The sequence below is a fragment of the Leuresthes tenuis genome, unplaced genomic scaffold (assembly GCF_036924035.1).
Source record: "Leuresthes tenuis unplaced genomic scaffold, fLeuTen1.0.hap1 SCAF_1, whole genome shotgun sequence".
In the NCBI taxonomy this organism is placed as follows: Eukaryota; Metazoa; Chordata; class Actinopteri; order Atheriniformes; family Atherinopsidae; genus Leuresthes; species Leuresthes tenuis.
Window position 1 is genome coordinate 8,237,794 of NW_027325355.1, and position 15,308 is coordinate 8,253,101.

Sequence of the window (15,308 nt, forward strand, 5' to 3'; positions counted from 1 at the left end):
GCCATAGGAGAATTTTCCCAGATATCAGCCATCGGGTTTTTCGCTCCTATTCGCTGCGAACAGTGGACGATCCTGATGGTGATGTTAATTGCCTTAAGCACTTTTTGGGTTTCAATATTTTATGAATTGTTGTAGCTTAGTTAATTATTATTATGTGTTGTAATGGTACTTATGGGTGAGCAGGGTCTTGCCACTGCTTAAACCACATATAGTTTTGGGCCAAAATGAACTAAGATTCTACACAGAGATTGGGTTCGGGGCCACATACACACACTAATTTTAAGACATATTGAAACATTTATTGATTTATTCCTTGCATACACGTACAGGCGTGATACTTATAGCTTTTATGAAATGTGCTCATTGCAGAGTTATGATCAGTTGAGTAATGAAGGTTGAACTATTCTGGGAAAGAGGTTCTGTTCCCAGCATCATGATAAACACTCCTGATACAGAAAGGTTTAGCTAACGCATTACAATTGTTTTACACATGCATATGCAATGAAAACTTGCTTGCTGCTGATAATCGCAAAGAAGAACAGCTTACACATAACAGCTCACATAATGAAGTTATATCAAAAGGGGGATAACAAGAATCTCCTGTCTGGTTGTGCTGCACCTCAAGGTAGTTGGCCACTTGCAGTTTGGGGACCTGCTAAGTTGGCTGCCGCTAACAGGTGTGACACAATACAGAATATAACAGTCCTACCTCATTTAGTTGACATGATTAAATCATGTCAAAAGGGGGAGTTGTTATAATTGGCTTTGATCTTAGACATTATAAATTCATATTCTGTATTTTCCTAAATAACCTATGCTGGTACTTTTCCACTCTGCTCATACTGCACGACAGATGACCTTAAATGGTCCAAGACCTTAGAAGGACATAAACAACTGGGTCAGACAAAACATCTCTATTAGGGCAGATAGGTCTGGTACATTAGATCCACGCCTAAAACAGCACTCACTCACACACACACATTGTTTATCACATCCAAAGAACACAACAAGGACAGCAGCTGGCCTGAGCATGTCACCCAAAACTGGCCAATTATACTCTGACAAGTGTGAAAACAACTTCTGTGAGATAAAGCTGAATATAAATATGAAATGTTTCCGGATAACGGGGCTCGGCCTGACGGATTTCCTGCGGGAGCTCTGGCACTCCGAGTCCAGCGCTGCAATATACTTTACATGTGACCACTAATAAATACTTTTTTAATAAACGATTTCTCCAGCTTGTTCTTGAGCTTCCAATGAAAAAACCGGGCTAACAAAGTACATCTGTGAACACGTTCACCAAAGATTCAGCTGCTCTTTTCTCCACTGTGGAAACCTCTCGACCAAACTCAGTAGTTATTGTGTTGAGAGATTTCAACTCGTGTAACCTCTCCCAGGAACTGACGAGCTCCAAACAGCTGGTGACATGCGCCACGCAGGACAGCAACACACTGGACCACTTCTACTCCACCATAAAACCCTCATACCGCTCCATCCCCCACGCTGCCCTTGGACACTCCGACCACTGCATCATACAGATGGTCCCCACATACAGGCAGCAACTGAGAAGGGCCAAACCATCCAGGACTACAGTAAGGAGGTGGACTCCAGAGGCAAGGGACATGCTTCAGGACTGCATGGAGTCTACTGACTGGGAGTCACTGAGGGGCCCTGATGATGACAACGGCAGCTTTTCTGACACTGTATGTTGCTACATCAGCTTCTGTGAGCAGGTCTGCCTCCCAACCAAAACCATCACAAGGCACAATAACCAAAAGCCCTGGTTCTCCAAGCAGCTCAGAGAGCTCAGGCGCCGGAAAGAGCAGGCGTACAGAGAGGGTGACATGGACACATTCAGGCTGGCCAGACAGGGCCTCAAGAAGGCCATCAAAAATGCTAAAGAGGACTATAGAGCCAGACTGGAGCGTGATTCAGGCACCAACGACCCTGGTTGGTAGAAGCCCTGGGGTCGCCCCCTCCCCCAGACTAGCTGACGATCTCAACACCTTCTACACCAGGTTTGAGAGACCCCCTGCTGCTCCATTGTCTCCAACCCCCCCCCCCCCCCCTCTCTCTCTCTCTCTCTCACAGGCACTGAGAGCTCACCGCCACCCACTTCTCATCCCCTTATCACATATGTGTATGATGAAATATTTTTTAATGTGTTCTGTGTGTAAATTCTCCCAGAAAGGTAGCATCATATGATATGGCAGGTTGTGTGTGTTTTTCTGTCACTTTACTCAAAGAAAGTTAATGCCTTAGCATGCAGGAGGTGTTGTTATTGTACCCCAACTCCTTGGAACACAGTAAACACCTCACCTATGAATACATTAAGAAACAGTGAAAACATAGTTCTTGATCAGAAAACCTAATGCATCTGAAATATGTTAGATTAAGCTTTACCTTAACAGGACATATCAAATCAAAATATTCTCACACGGGGGAAATATTCCTCTTCCTAGATGGCTCCATCCTCTTACCTATCCTTCTCTCCTCACTCTCCCTAATCTCAAAACTATCTCTCTCTCACTTAACTCCCCAAACTATCTTCAAATTATATTGACGCTATCAAAACTCTAGTATCCTGAACCTGAACTGACCGCAACTCTCCATAAAAAAAAAACACATCTTAAATGGAGACTGAGGGGTTTCTATGCTTGTCAATATTCGGGCATATAAATCTGACAAAATCTGAAGCATTTACGGAAGCAGTCACGTGGTTGGGACGGGTAGTGAGGTTGCGGACGTCATAATTAATGGCTCCTCCCCTAAATGAAGTAAACCGTCTCCTCCATTACTCCAAACACGCTTCGAAGCTTCAGCACATTTCAGAACATCACTACAGGAAGCTGCATGCAGGTGAGTCCAGAAAAGAATACATGTAGCGGTCAAACATTTGCAGAAATGTCTTCAAAGTGCTTTGTGTCATGGGTTTGATTCCTGCACCTGGACACGGGCAGTCAGAACATGTACTAAAGAGTAAAAAAGTTCAAATAACCTGGCTGCTCTTCACAGTTAGCATGTCCTGCTAATGCTAATGCTAATGCTCTGCTAACCGTTGTACTCAAAGCAGAAAGCAGAAACACAACCTCAACTATAGATTGCAATAAGCCGGCCAGATGGACAACTAAAATGGAGCTTTATCCTTCTACCTGTGTGTTAAACATACTTCTGGACCCTTTTCTTCCGATTTTCTCACTTTGTTGGACAGTTTTTGACCATCTTGTCACATTTTCCACTAAAGCTGCAGTTTTCTAAACTTCTTTCTGTAGTTTTGCTTAAATCCTTTGTCATTTAAAACTTGATGATCAATGTAAAATTTAGAATAGTTCTTTCCAGGCTTATCTGGGTATCATTTGGCTTTTTGATATGTGGAGCAAAAACATGTGATATGATGTGTTTAATGTACACACTATGCCATATTTCATGATTAGATCTTAAAATGGGACTTAATTATGGTCAATATAAATTCTTCAATTACCTTAAGAGTTTATGTTGTTTGAAGAGGAGTTATAGCATTATAATATAGATTTGCCAGTGATCCAGGAAAGTATCACAGGAGCAGTAGAAATATACAGTTCAGTATCAGTGTCTGAATTCTCAGATTTACACTCAGAAGCCCATTAAAAGACAGTCTGACTGTCCTCTTCAGAAGTGTCTAATGAAAGCTTCATTTTTCAGTTTCCTTTACATATCCAATATTTTCTTTTATCCACGTATCAAAAAGGACTGACCGCATGATAAAAAGGTTGTACATGTCTTTACTCATAAAGTCCACCTGCCAACATCTGGAGTTAAAATTAAGCTAAAATGATCTTTATTAGGAGGATCTGTGCAACTTTTAGGAGCTGATACTCTGATCTGACCACAACACAAGATCACTTTTTACTCTTTAACTGGACACATATGTTTACCAGGTAAGATCATTTTATAATCAAATAAAGGAGACTGTAGGTTATTTGGGTTGAAAAACATTTCAGAGTTTCCTTCATGTCAAACTTTAGGTTTCACTAAAGTAGCTTTCTGGAATGAATCACTGGACGAGCACTTCTGATGCCAGAAAAACACTCTTTTATATTTAAATGACGGCCTCAGAATGGTCCACTTCATGTTGTTCTTCAGACTGTCTCAGATCAGTCAGACAGCTCCTGCCGACGTGCTGTTAGCCACAAAAAACTAGATCATTCCCCCACTGAAACATCACATCTTCTCAGTTTCAAGCCTCAGTCCAGACTGAAGCTCCCTGAGTGCTGAACCGTGGGCTTCAGAGTTTAACCTGTGACAAATCTGAGATTACTCTGTTACTTTTCTGGATCCCTGACAGCTTCTGGAAATGAGAACAAATTTAGAAACAGAGAAAATCTGAACTTCAGGCTTTGGGATGATATTGGAACCCTTTCCTCAAACAGTATCATTGTCTTAATGTAGTAAAATGATTTAAGTTGATCATGTTACACTGACTGAGATTCATGGGCTATTGCACACAGTGGGTGTCATTCTACAGAGTATATTATTAAATTTTGTCTGAATTTGATCCAAAAGCTCCAAATATTTTGAACTGTGACCTTAGTGGGTCTTTTAAGAACCATTTTAAAGTTCTCAGGAATTTAGATAAAAACCACAGTAATAAGTTTAATGAAATGTGACTAGATGGTTAGAAACTGTCCAGAAAGGTTATCAAGAGAAGAAGAAAAGTGGGTGTGCTTTAACATGCTGCATGCCACAGCTGGATCTTATTGTTTGTACTGACATTTGCAGACAGAGTCCATCAGTCGGACGACCAGGACCAGAATGGAGCAGCAGAACCAGGATCCAAACCCGTCCTCCAAGAACAGAGCCGGCTCATCCTCTGGTGCCACCGGGCTACAGGTCAGTGTGGAGGACATTAAAGACATGAGGACGAGTGTTGAGGCTCCGCGTATCGTCCGCTTGTTCTGCTTTTACTTCAAATGTGGAAAAAGTGTTTCCTGGTTGCATCTCCTCTCACTGATACAAATGTGCTTAGACCAGGGGTGGGAAATTCATTTTTACAAGGGGCCACATGAGAAATTGTGTCAGAGGGCCACACCAACAATAACTTGAAATTGATTCTGCTCAACTTTCTCCCACTGTAAAATGTGCAAAATTATATTATTTGAATAGCTAGTACCACTTCAAATGTGGAAATAGTGTTTCTTGGTTTCATCTCCTCTCTCTGATACAGATGTGCTTAGACTGAAAATGTGCTGCAGGCTGAATGATCTGCTGGAAGAAACTCAGTGGCCAGATTGTTGTGGTGGGACATTTTTTTGGCTCGCAGTCTTCAGATTTGAGAGGTTCAGGAGCTAATCTTCATTATTTGTGTTTAAAGTCTCTGGATTACATGAATTAAACCTGGTGGTGGTAATACTTCTGGGTCTTTAATGGTTAGATGACAGGTTTGTAGATCTCTCTACCTCAGGGTAAAGAGTTGTTTTAGAGAGAAACAAAGGTTGAGTTAAAACTGTTTCCCTGATAGCTGTTGAGCTCAATGGCTGCAGACCTCTGGGTTGTAAGCTGGAACAAAGGGTTAGTGTCAAGAATGTCATGTATTACCACCACTGTTACTTTCATTCATTTAAACCAGGGGTCAACCTTTTTCAGTCCAACCTCTACAAGTTGTTTAATTGAACAACTTGGACAAGACTGTGCTTCCTTCTATCATTTATAAATATTGTAGCACAAGTTCCTTTTCAGAATTTCATCATGGCAAAAAATAATTAGTGAAAGATCAAAAAGCAAGAGTTTACTACTCAAAAACCTGAACGTGTGCAGAACACATCAGAGCACAGTGCTGACAGCTGAGGGCACTTCTAAACACACTCTCAGCATTCATGTTTGATCTGAGATATTGAGACCTGTGGCTCGGTCGATACACGTCCAGTTAGAATATGTTGGTTAGCTTAGAGAAATCTTTTGTGTGAGCTTCAGAAGGATCTAATCCTTCTTCCTCTCTGTCATTGCAGAAACATATAGCCCAAGAGGGCTCCAGATGTCACTTCTGTAAACACTGTGGGAAAGTTTTCAAAAGATCATCACATCTAAGGTATCATCAGAGGCTTCACACTGGAAAGAAACCATATAGCTGTGGTCAGTGTGGGGCAGCTTTCACTACATCTTCCAATCTTAAGACACACCAACGTATTCACACAGGACAGAAACCTTACAGCTGTAGTCAGTGTGGAGCAGCATTCACAACATCTTCCTCTCTTAAGATACACCAACGTATTCACACAGGAGAGAAACCATACAGCTGTGGTCAGTGTGGAGCAGCTTTCACTACATCTTCCAATCTTAAGATACACCAACATATTCACACAGGAGAGAAACCATACAGCTGTGGTCAGTGTGGAGCAGCTTTCACTCAATTATCTGGTCTAAAGGCACACCAACTTATTCACACAGGAGAGAAACCATACAGCTGTAGTCAGTGTGGAGCAGCTTTCACTACATATTTCGAGCTTAAGTCACACCAACGTATTCACACAGGAGAGAAACTATACAGCTGTAGTCAGTGTGGAGCAGCATTCACAACATCTTCCTATCTTAAGATACACCAACATATTCACACAGGAGAGAAACCTTACAGCTGTGGTCAGTGTGGAGCAGGTTTTGCTCGATTATCCAGTCTAAAGACACACCAACGTATTCACACAGGAGAGAAACCTTACAGCTGTGGTCAGTGTGGAGCAGCATTCACAACATCTTCCTCTCTTAAGACACACCAACGTATTCACACAGGAGAGAAACCTTACAGCTGTGGTCAGTGTGGAGCAGCATTCACAACATCTTCCGATCTTAAGACACACCAACGTATTCACACAGGAGAGAAACCATACAGCTGTGGTCAGTGTGGAGCAGCTTTCACTACATCTTCCAATTTTAAGAAACACCAACGTATTCATACAGGAGAGAAACCTTACAGCTGTGGTCAGTGTGGAGCAGGTTTTGCTCGATTATCCAGTCTAAAGATACACCAACGTATTCATACAGGAGAGAAACCTTACAGCTGTGGTCAGTGTGGAGCAGGTTTTGCTCGATTATCCAGTCTAAAGACACACCAATGTATTCACACAGGAGAGAAACCTTACAACTGTGGTCAGTGTGGAGCAGCATTCACTGAATTATCTAATCTTAAGAAACACCAACCTATTCACACAGTAGAGAAACCTTACAGCTGTGGTCAGTGTGGGGCAGCTTTCACTGAATTATCTCACCTAAAGACTCACCAGCGTTTTCACACTGCAGATAAATTATTGGTTTAAATCAACAATATATTTTACGGCAGATAAGAAAACATTCACCTGGGAGCAGCAACAGGAACTACCAATCAGAAGAATTTCCCTTGTTCAGATTAAAAATCTTCTTTGTGGATTACCACCTTCTCTTGTCAGGACTTTTGTTCTGAATGTTCTGTGGGTAGCACATGTTTGAAGAATCATTGAAAGTGCTTTATAATTTGTTGGGATAGTTGGGAACTATGGACAGATCTCCCACCGTTCAAGATAAATATAGCATCAGTTCTGAGTTGATAGACGGAACAATATCAGTGCCTTGAGATGACATTGTTTTAATTTGGCGCTATATGAATAAAACTGAATTGAATTGAAAATGCAATCTTTTTGAAAGTAGATACACGTTTTATTCTATTATACTGAACATATATGTTTTGTTTAAAGTTAAAATTCACAAAGTAGCTGTGCACCAGCTGTGGGTATGTTTGTAAACATACAACATCTTTAGAAGCAATATATCATTTCAGTTTGATGTAAAGTCTAGCTTTACACTTGTTTGTATTTCATTGTTCTGCATTTTATTAAAGGTTAGATGTCAACATTTCTCATGCGTTTCATCTTCTTGCTACAGAGATATTTAAAAAAAAATGTGTTTGGTTCTAATCTTTGTGCTAATCTTTCCCAAAGAATTTTTAACGCAGTCTGAAAAAGGTTTGGAGTTGTTCCCTGTACTTTCCAGACAGCTGTTTGATTGTCATGACTAAAGCTGAAAGTTAAGGCTGTTCCAACACTAAAAGGGCACGAGGCTCAACTTCAAGCTGTGAAACTATGTCAAATGTTTGTTGTGTTGGTGTCAAGAAAATTCTCTTAAAATGAGGCTCAGAGTCGCTGGAGACAATTAATACCAAACATTTATTCTCACAGCAAGGAGTCTGCATGACATATCAAGAAGCTGACACAGATTTGTCTGAGTTTAAAAAAAAACAAACAATGATGCTATCGCTATTTAGTTTCCACTTTGTTTATTCTGTACATTTCTGTATATAACAGTGCTGAGCCTGAGTGAGATGGAGATTTCAATTTCCCAGAGGCAACCTCCCAAAGGGATTAATAAAGTCATCCATCCATCCTATGAGATCACTGGCCACACAAGGTTATGCGACATTCAGTCAAACAAGGATTAGACAGAAGTTGAAATAAGATAGATAAGAGGACTCTCAGTACACAGTGTCTCTTGACCCTGCAGCATCTCACACGTGGTACTTCCTTTTTGTCATAATATAACTTCATGATTTTTTTTTAACATATCTCTCCTGTTTATAATAGAATAGAAGGTGTAAATTCACAGTAGAGTCATATATACACATGCATTTTTTTGTATATCTTTTACGTCATTGTCATTGTTAAACAGTTTGTTATGTTGACCTCTGTTTGTTCTTGGCTCTCAGTCTCCATGTTGCTGATCCTGGATCTGCTGAGATGTCCCAGGTCATTGTTGGCTTTGATCCTCATACATTTATCTTTGTCCTGAGAAAGAAGAAATTCCAAAAAGTGAAACAGGGACTGCTTTTGGATTTGACATAGCCTATATCATGTCAGCGTTCATTTGGGTCTGCCGTTTTTCATTAAGTTTCAGACTTGTTATTGGATTCAAATGTTGATGAGTTTCTGTGTCAGATAGGCTCCAGTCCCCCTGAAACCATGTAAAGCAAATGGAAGGATGGATAGTTTGTGGCACCTTTATTCATTCATTCCACTTCGGTATTGAAATATTTTTGTTCCATTCATTGTAAAGTTATCCTGAAGATAACAGGCAGGATTTGAACCAGCTGTTGCACCACTGGCAAGTTATCGTTCACCTTGAGACTCTCTCTCTAAAACCTTATAATCAGGTTAGAAATATAGGGGTAATATTGAACTCAGACCTGAACTTTAACAGCCACATTAAATCAATAACATCAGCAGCTTTTTACCATCTAAAAAACATCACCAGAATCAAAGGAATAGTGTCTAAACCAGACTTAGAAAGACTAATCCATGCATTTGTCTCCAGCAGGCTGGACTACTGTAACGGCCTGCTCACTGGGCTCTAAACAGGCTGTAAGACAGCTGCAGTACATCCAGAACGCTGCTGCTCGAGTCCTGACTAGAACCAGGAAATACAACCATATTAGTCCGGTTCTCAGGTCTCTGCACTGGCTTCCTGTCGCTCAGAGAATAGACTTTAAAACTGCTCTGCTCGTGTACATCTCTGACATGTTAGAGCCATATGAACCAACTTGAACTCTGAGAACCTCAGGGAGGGGTTTCCTGCTGGTGCCCAGAATCAGGACTAAACAAGGTGAGGCTTCGTTTTAGTTTTATGCTCCTAAAATCTGGAACAGTCTTCCAGAAGATGTGAGACAGGTCTCAACTCTGACTATGTTTAAATCCAGGCTGAAAACAGTTCTATTTAGCTGTGTATATGACTCTCTTCACTTTTCATTCAATTGATTGATTATTTTTTGTTTTATGGAATTATTTTATTTGCCTTCTTGTGATTTTATGTAGCTGTAAAGCACTTTAAATTGCCTTGTGTACAAATTGTGCTCTACAAATAAACTTGCCTTGCCACATGAAACACAATCGATGTCATTTATTCACTTGCTACTGTACTGTTTGCTACCAACAATCAATAAAGTATAATTAATTTGATTTAAAGCATATTTGTGAGAGTGATCTTTTTTTTCAATGCCATTTATGCTTTTTACAGAACAATTGATATATTTAAGGATGGTTGAAGGCTGGTTAAAAGTAGTTAAATATTTCTGAAGCCGATTCTTATCTGTTTACATGTGCAAAATGATGTAATATTGTTTTACATGCGCTTAGTTGGAGAAAGTTGGAGAGCAAACTCCAACAAAACAACATGAGGGAGGTGTGGAGTTTTTTCATCGGTGGCCATGAAAAAAAGAGTGGCCTGGGAATGGAAGGAGGCCACTGAGTTAAACTTGTTCTTTAACCCCTCTAACTCCTGATCCCTTACCATCTACCTCAACCTTATCTTACCTTATGTCTGCATCTGTGTTCCAAGTCTTCAACAATCACAAAAACATTGAATGATATTACAGAACTCATGCTTCATGCTTATAGCAGCAGTTTTATTGAACAAAGTGCATGAAATTGGGAACTTTAAAATAAACTACAGTGCAATGCAAAGTGTCATTAAACCTGGCTAAGAATGAAAATTCAAACGTTTTATTATACTAAGCTGCTGACATCAAAGCACTACAATTTAAAACTTGATTTAAATCTTTGTGTATAAAATTCAAAAACGATTTCAATCAATTGAAGTGAACCACAACACAGCAGTAAGTCAAATAGGATATTTTACACAGCAACATGAAAAAAATCACGTTTATAAAAATATAAAACTATTTACAATTACTATGTACATATAATTTCTATATGTACAGTGAGTTATTACAGAATATTTACAGATTGTTAAGGCATATTTACATCTAAGTCCTCCAACTTGTCTACAGCAGAGGTGAAGTCTTCATAGCATAAACTCTGTTGTTCAGACCTTTTGATGAGGACATCATCTTTACGGGGCAGAATGTCTTTCTCTTGTATCTTCTGTGTCCCTGTGTTGGTTGGGCACAGAGTGTACAGACTGGAATATTTTGCACCCTTGACAATTTGGCTCCAACTTCTAATGGATGCCCCTGGTGTTTGCGCTTGTAGTGCGTAGCTCTCGCCCAGGCTAAATGAGCGCTAGTGCTGGGCAACGTGCCGGTGGTGTGTGTAGCAGGCGGTGTGGACGCAGTTGGAGGAGCTGTTGCAGGCGTATCGGCTGGCTTAGGGATCACCTGACGGGCAGGCATTGTGGTCTGTGTGGAGGGGCCTGCAATCGCAGAGGGAGCTGCTGATACAGAAGGGCAGGGCAAAGGGCTGGTGATAGCACAGGTGATGGGAAGGACTGATGTAGAGGGACCAGCTATCACAGGGGTCACCAGAATGGCAGGTGATATGGGTCGTAAAGAGCGTCCTGCAGTCTTAAGGGCTGCTGTAGATGCAGACAGGAACGGTACAGGCCTGGTGATGGTCGAGGTGGCGGGGGTTTTTCTTATTAGCTGTGGCACTTTTAGGTGCGGCCGGGAGACAGGCATCGTTATGTCCGACCTTCCCTTCAAAACCTTTGTCCCGGCAGTGCTTGGTGTGGGCACATATTTCATCAGCTGGTAGTCTGGTGGAGGGAGGACTGTAGGCTGATGAGGGGCAGGAGGAAGGTCTGTTGATGAGATGGAGGTGATCTTTGTGATGGTGGATGGTCGTCTTGTTGCCTTCATGTTGACGAGCCGCTCTTGGTGTTGGATGAAGTCCCGCACGGTCTTGACGTTTATTTTAGGTAGGGGAATGCCAGCTTTGCAGAGAACAGGGTCATCCACTAAAATCCGGTGCTGGACCCGCTCGTATGCCTCCAGGATGGTCGTCTTCTCCGGACTGCTGCGTGACCCATGAGGACAATGCAGCCACAAAAGTTTCACCAGTGTGTACATTAGCCTGTTGTGCTGAGCACTTATGTTTTGTTGTGCTGGTGCGTAGCGTTTGGCCATCTTTACTTTCTGTGTCACAGCAGCATCAACAAGGTCGTCTCTTTTAGTGCGGCAGTACAGAGTGTTGCCCCAGTGCGTCCTGTACACTTGATTGAACTGCTGAGGCTGCTTGTCGTGCTCCTCCACGGCATTCCAGGCTTCCAGGATATTGTTCCTCTGCTCGGTGGTGAGTGACAGCTTGTCCTCTGTCAGGCCAATGTCCAACAGAAGAGAGCAGAACTTTTCCAGCTGCTGAAAGCCAGGAAGAGGAGTTGGACTGCAGACATCCTCCTGTGCAAACAGTGACACACAAATGTTATGCCTGTTGCAGGTGTGATTTATCTAGTCTTATTTGCTTTTCATCTGCTTCTGTCTCTTGTGACTGCAAGTTTTTTAGATTTTGTAACGTTATGTTGACTTTGCACACTGCCACGTTCACTTGTTAAGCTTTTTCCTCAGTGATTGTTTCCTTCTTCTGCACAAGCTTTAAATACTTTGCTACTGTTTTCACTGTTGTTTTAATGTCTAATTTAACTCCTGGCAAAGTGGCAACATTTGAAAACTCGTCTAACACTGGCTCATACGTAGCAGTTGAATGGCTTTAACTCCTGGAATAAAATGTACATCCACATCAACAAACAAACAGCTACTCACAAAGACTGGAAGGTGAGCACTAGCAATTTCATTGCTGGAGAGCCGGATGTGGGGCAGCTCAGCACTCAGTGCATTGTCACAGGTCTCAACCTCACTCTCGTAAGCCTCATCTGGCTCATCTGGATCATGCTGCCCAGGCTGAAGCACCTCCTCCTCTGGATCCGGCCCATCGTTCACGATGTCTGCGAGAGAAAAAGGGCCCGATTCTCCTGTACTCTGACTAAACAGGTATCCCAACCTGAGCAGCTCATTAGAGGGGACATCAGCGGGAGCCTGAAGTTTTCCTCCACAGTCTCTCCGAACAGCTACAGACAGCGGGTGTTGAGGCGATCGATAAGCGGTGCAGAATAGATTCTGTGGTGCCGTCCTTTTCCCCCAAACACTGCATCAGAGCGGCGGTCAGAATTCCACCGTGCAATGCCACTTATCAGATAGACCTGATAGGGCCGGGCTGCGCAGTGGGGACCTGAACATCACAATAAAACACATGAGATGACTCACAGTGACACGTGTGACATTTTATAAATATCCACACTACACCTGTGTACCTGGGAGCATGTTGGGCAAAGTTTTGTGGAATCCTTCCAGGCTGTTGTTGCCACGCAGACATTTGTAGTAGGGCACATCCACTTTGTTGATGGTCGCTGTACGCGCCACCCTATACATGTAGATGTCTGGAGGATCCTGGATGCACTCCAGGTGTCGCCGCTGCGCCGCCCACATCTCATCAACGGCCGCTGCAAATACAAATGACGTACAGACACACAAACCGATTGTTGTGTAGACTTTTTTTATGCCACACAACTAGTATTAATGTTGTAACTTTGAGTGTCAGGTCTTTATACCAGGTGTCTTGAAGAGGCTGACTCCACTCTCATCCAGCCCAGCGGGACCTTTCAGTTCCTCAATGGCCAGGTTGATGAGCCTAAACGTTTCCTGCGCCCCTTGTGTGACCCGTCGCACGTCATGTTTCAGCTGCTCCCTGGAAATAAAAAGGCGGATGATGTCCTCATCTGTCACAGCCTTCAGAGCTGTCGGGTCCTTGGCTCTGACAGCCTTGATGAGGAGCTCCATGTCTGCTCGGCTGTACGCCAGCACCGCCCCAGCAAGTGCAGACTTGAACTCTGCGTACTTGGAGTGAGACTCTGTGCGGACGGCTGCATCGAAACGGTGAATCCAGTGAAAGATGTGCAGACGCACAACCATTCCACTGTCCACCCAAGACTGGAACAAAGTCTCCACAGCTGTTGGGCCCTGTGCACGGCAACACCCACGGTCCACATTCAGGATGCTGGGGACAGGTTGGTTGGCCAGCCGAAACCTCTCCATTACTCCACGGCACATAGGTCCCAGCTTCTCTGTGGACTCCTCACAGGTCAGCACAAAAGTCACTATCTGGGAGTATTCATTTCCAATGCTGGTGAACCTGAGCCGTGACCCTCACCAGACAGCTTCTTCACTACCTTAAAAACATTTGGAGTTTGGATCCCAACTTAGTTGCTTGTTCTTCTATAATTTAACAGTGCATGACAATATGTTTATAATAGGAAATATGTTCTGTATGCCACAATCTATGATTGTGTTTTGATTTACATACTTTCTTGGTGGAATCCATCTTTAGCACAGTGCCAAAAGTGGAGAGGATCTGGCTCCTGTCGTCCTGCACGTTGTCGGCCTCTGCCAGCAGGAAGGCGTGGCGCAGGAGCCGTGCAGACCAGAGATCTCTTGGAGGAGGCGGAGCCTGAAATGTGTGACCTACTGCAGAAACAATCCCTCCAGGTTTCACTAAGCTCATAAGGAGTGTGGTGTACAGGTCTTTGCATTGAAGGTGCTTCTCCGTGTGGTTTTCCTGTATCTGACGCCACACCTGGACCATAGTATTCCCTTCGGTTCGGTCCTTCAGAAGATGCACAGCATTCTTGTCCACACCACGCCTGTTAGTGGAGGAAAAATTGGTAACTTTAGGTCGGTTCGAATAACTTCTTTAAAGACTGACACGTGCACACACGATGCTGAGTGAACTCAGGCAGGGAACACAGCTTGATGTGCCTCGCTCAGTTGTGTTATAATAACAGGATCCCATGCAAGCCACCGACCTATTGTGCCACCTTCTCCACCCCTGGCTGACTTTGTGCAAGGCCCACAGCACAGGACCTCCATCGGCATCGTGTAGTTGGATACGTCACAAATGTGACGTACCTGGAGTACAGATCAGCGAACAAAATTGTTGGTACCCCTCAGTTAAAGAAGGAAAAACCCACAATTCGCACTTGAAACCTACAAAAGTAACAATAAATAAAAATTCATTGAAAATTGAATAATCAAAATCAGCCATTACTTTTGAATTGTTGATTAACATAATTATTAAAAAAAAAACTAATGAAATAGGGCTGGACAAAAATTATGGTACCTCTATAAAAGATTGAAAACTATTTGACCAGAGTGACATGATTAACTCAGGTGTGTCCTTTAACTGACATCACAGGTGTTTCCAAACTCATAATCAGTCAGTCTGCCTATTTAAAGGGAGACAAGTAGTCACTCTGCTGTTTGGTGAAAAGGTGTGTACCACACTGAACATGGACAACAGAAAGCGGAGGAGAGAATTGTCCCAGGACATCCGAAAAAAATTTATAGACAAACATCTTAAAGGTGCAGACTATAAGACCATCTCTAAACAGCTTGAAGTTCCTGTGACAACAGTGGCTCATATTATTCAGAAGTTCAAGACCCACGGGACAGTAGCCAACCTCCCTGGACGTGGCCGCAAGAGGAAAATTGATGACAGATTGAAGAGACAGATCGTTCGAATTGTATCCAAAGA

General features: G+C 42.6%; 1 protein-coding gene across 1 annotated transcript in view; it reads left to right on the forward strand.

Moving 5' to 3' along the window:
- LOC140291931 (uncharacterized) overlaps nt 1-15,308 on the forward strand; it is an 82,119-nt gene that overhangs the window by 53,839 nt on the left and 12,972 nt on the right. Inside the window, exon 2 of the mRNA XM_072379451.1 lies at nt 6,524-7,047. Within this exon, the coding sequence (XP_072235552.1) occupies nt 6,524-7,047 (524 nt within the window). The remainder of the gene's footprint in view (nt 1-6,523; nt 7,048-15,308) is intronic.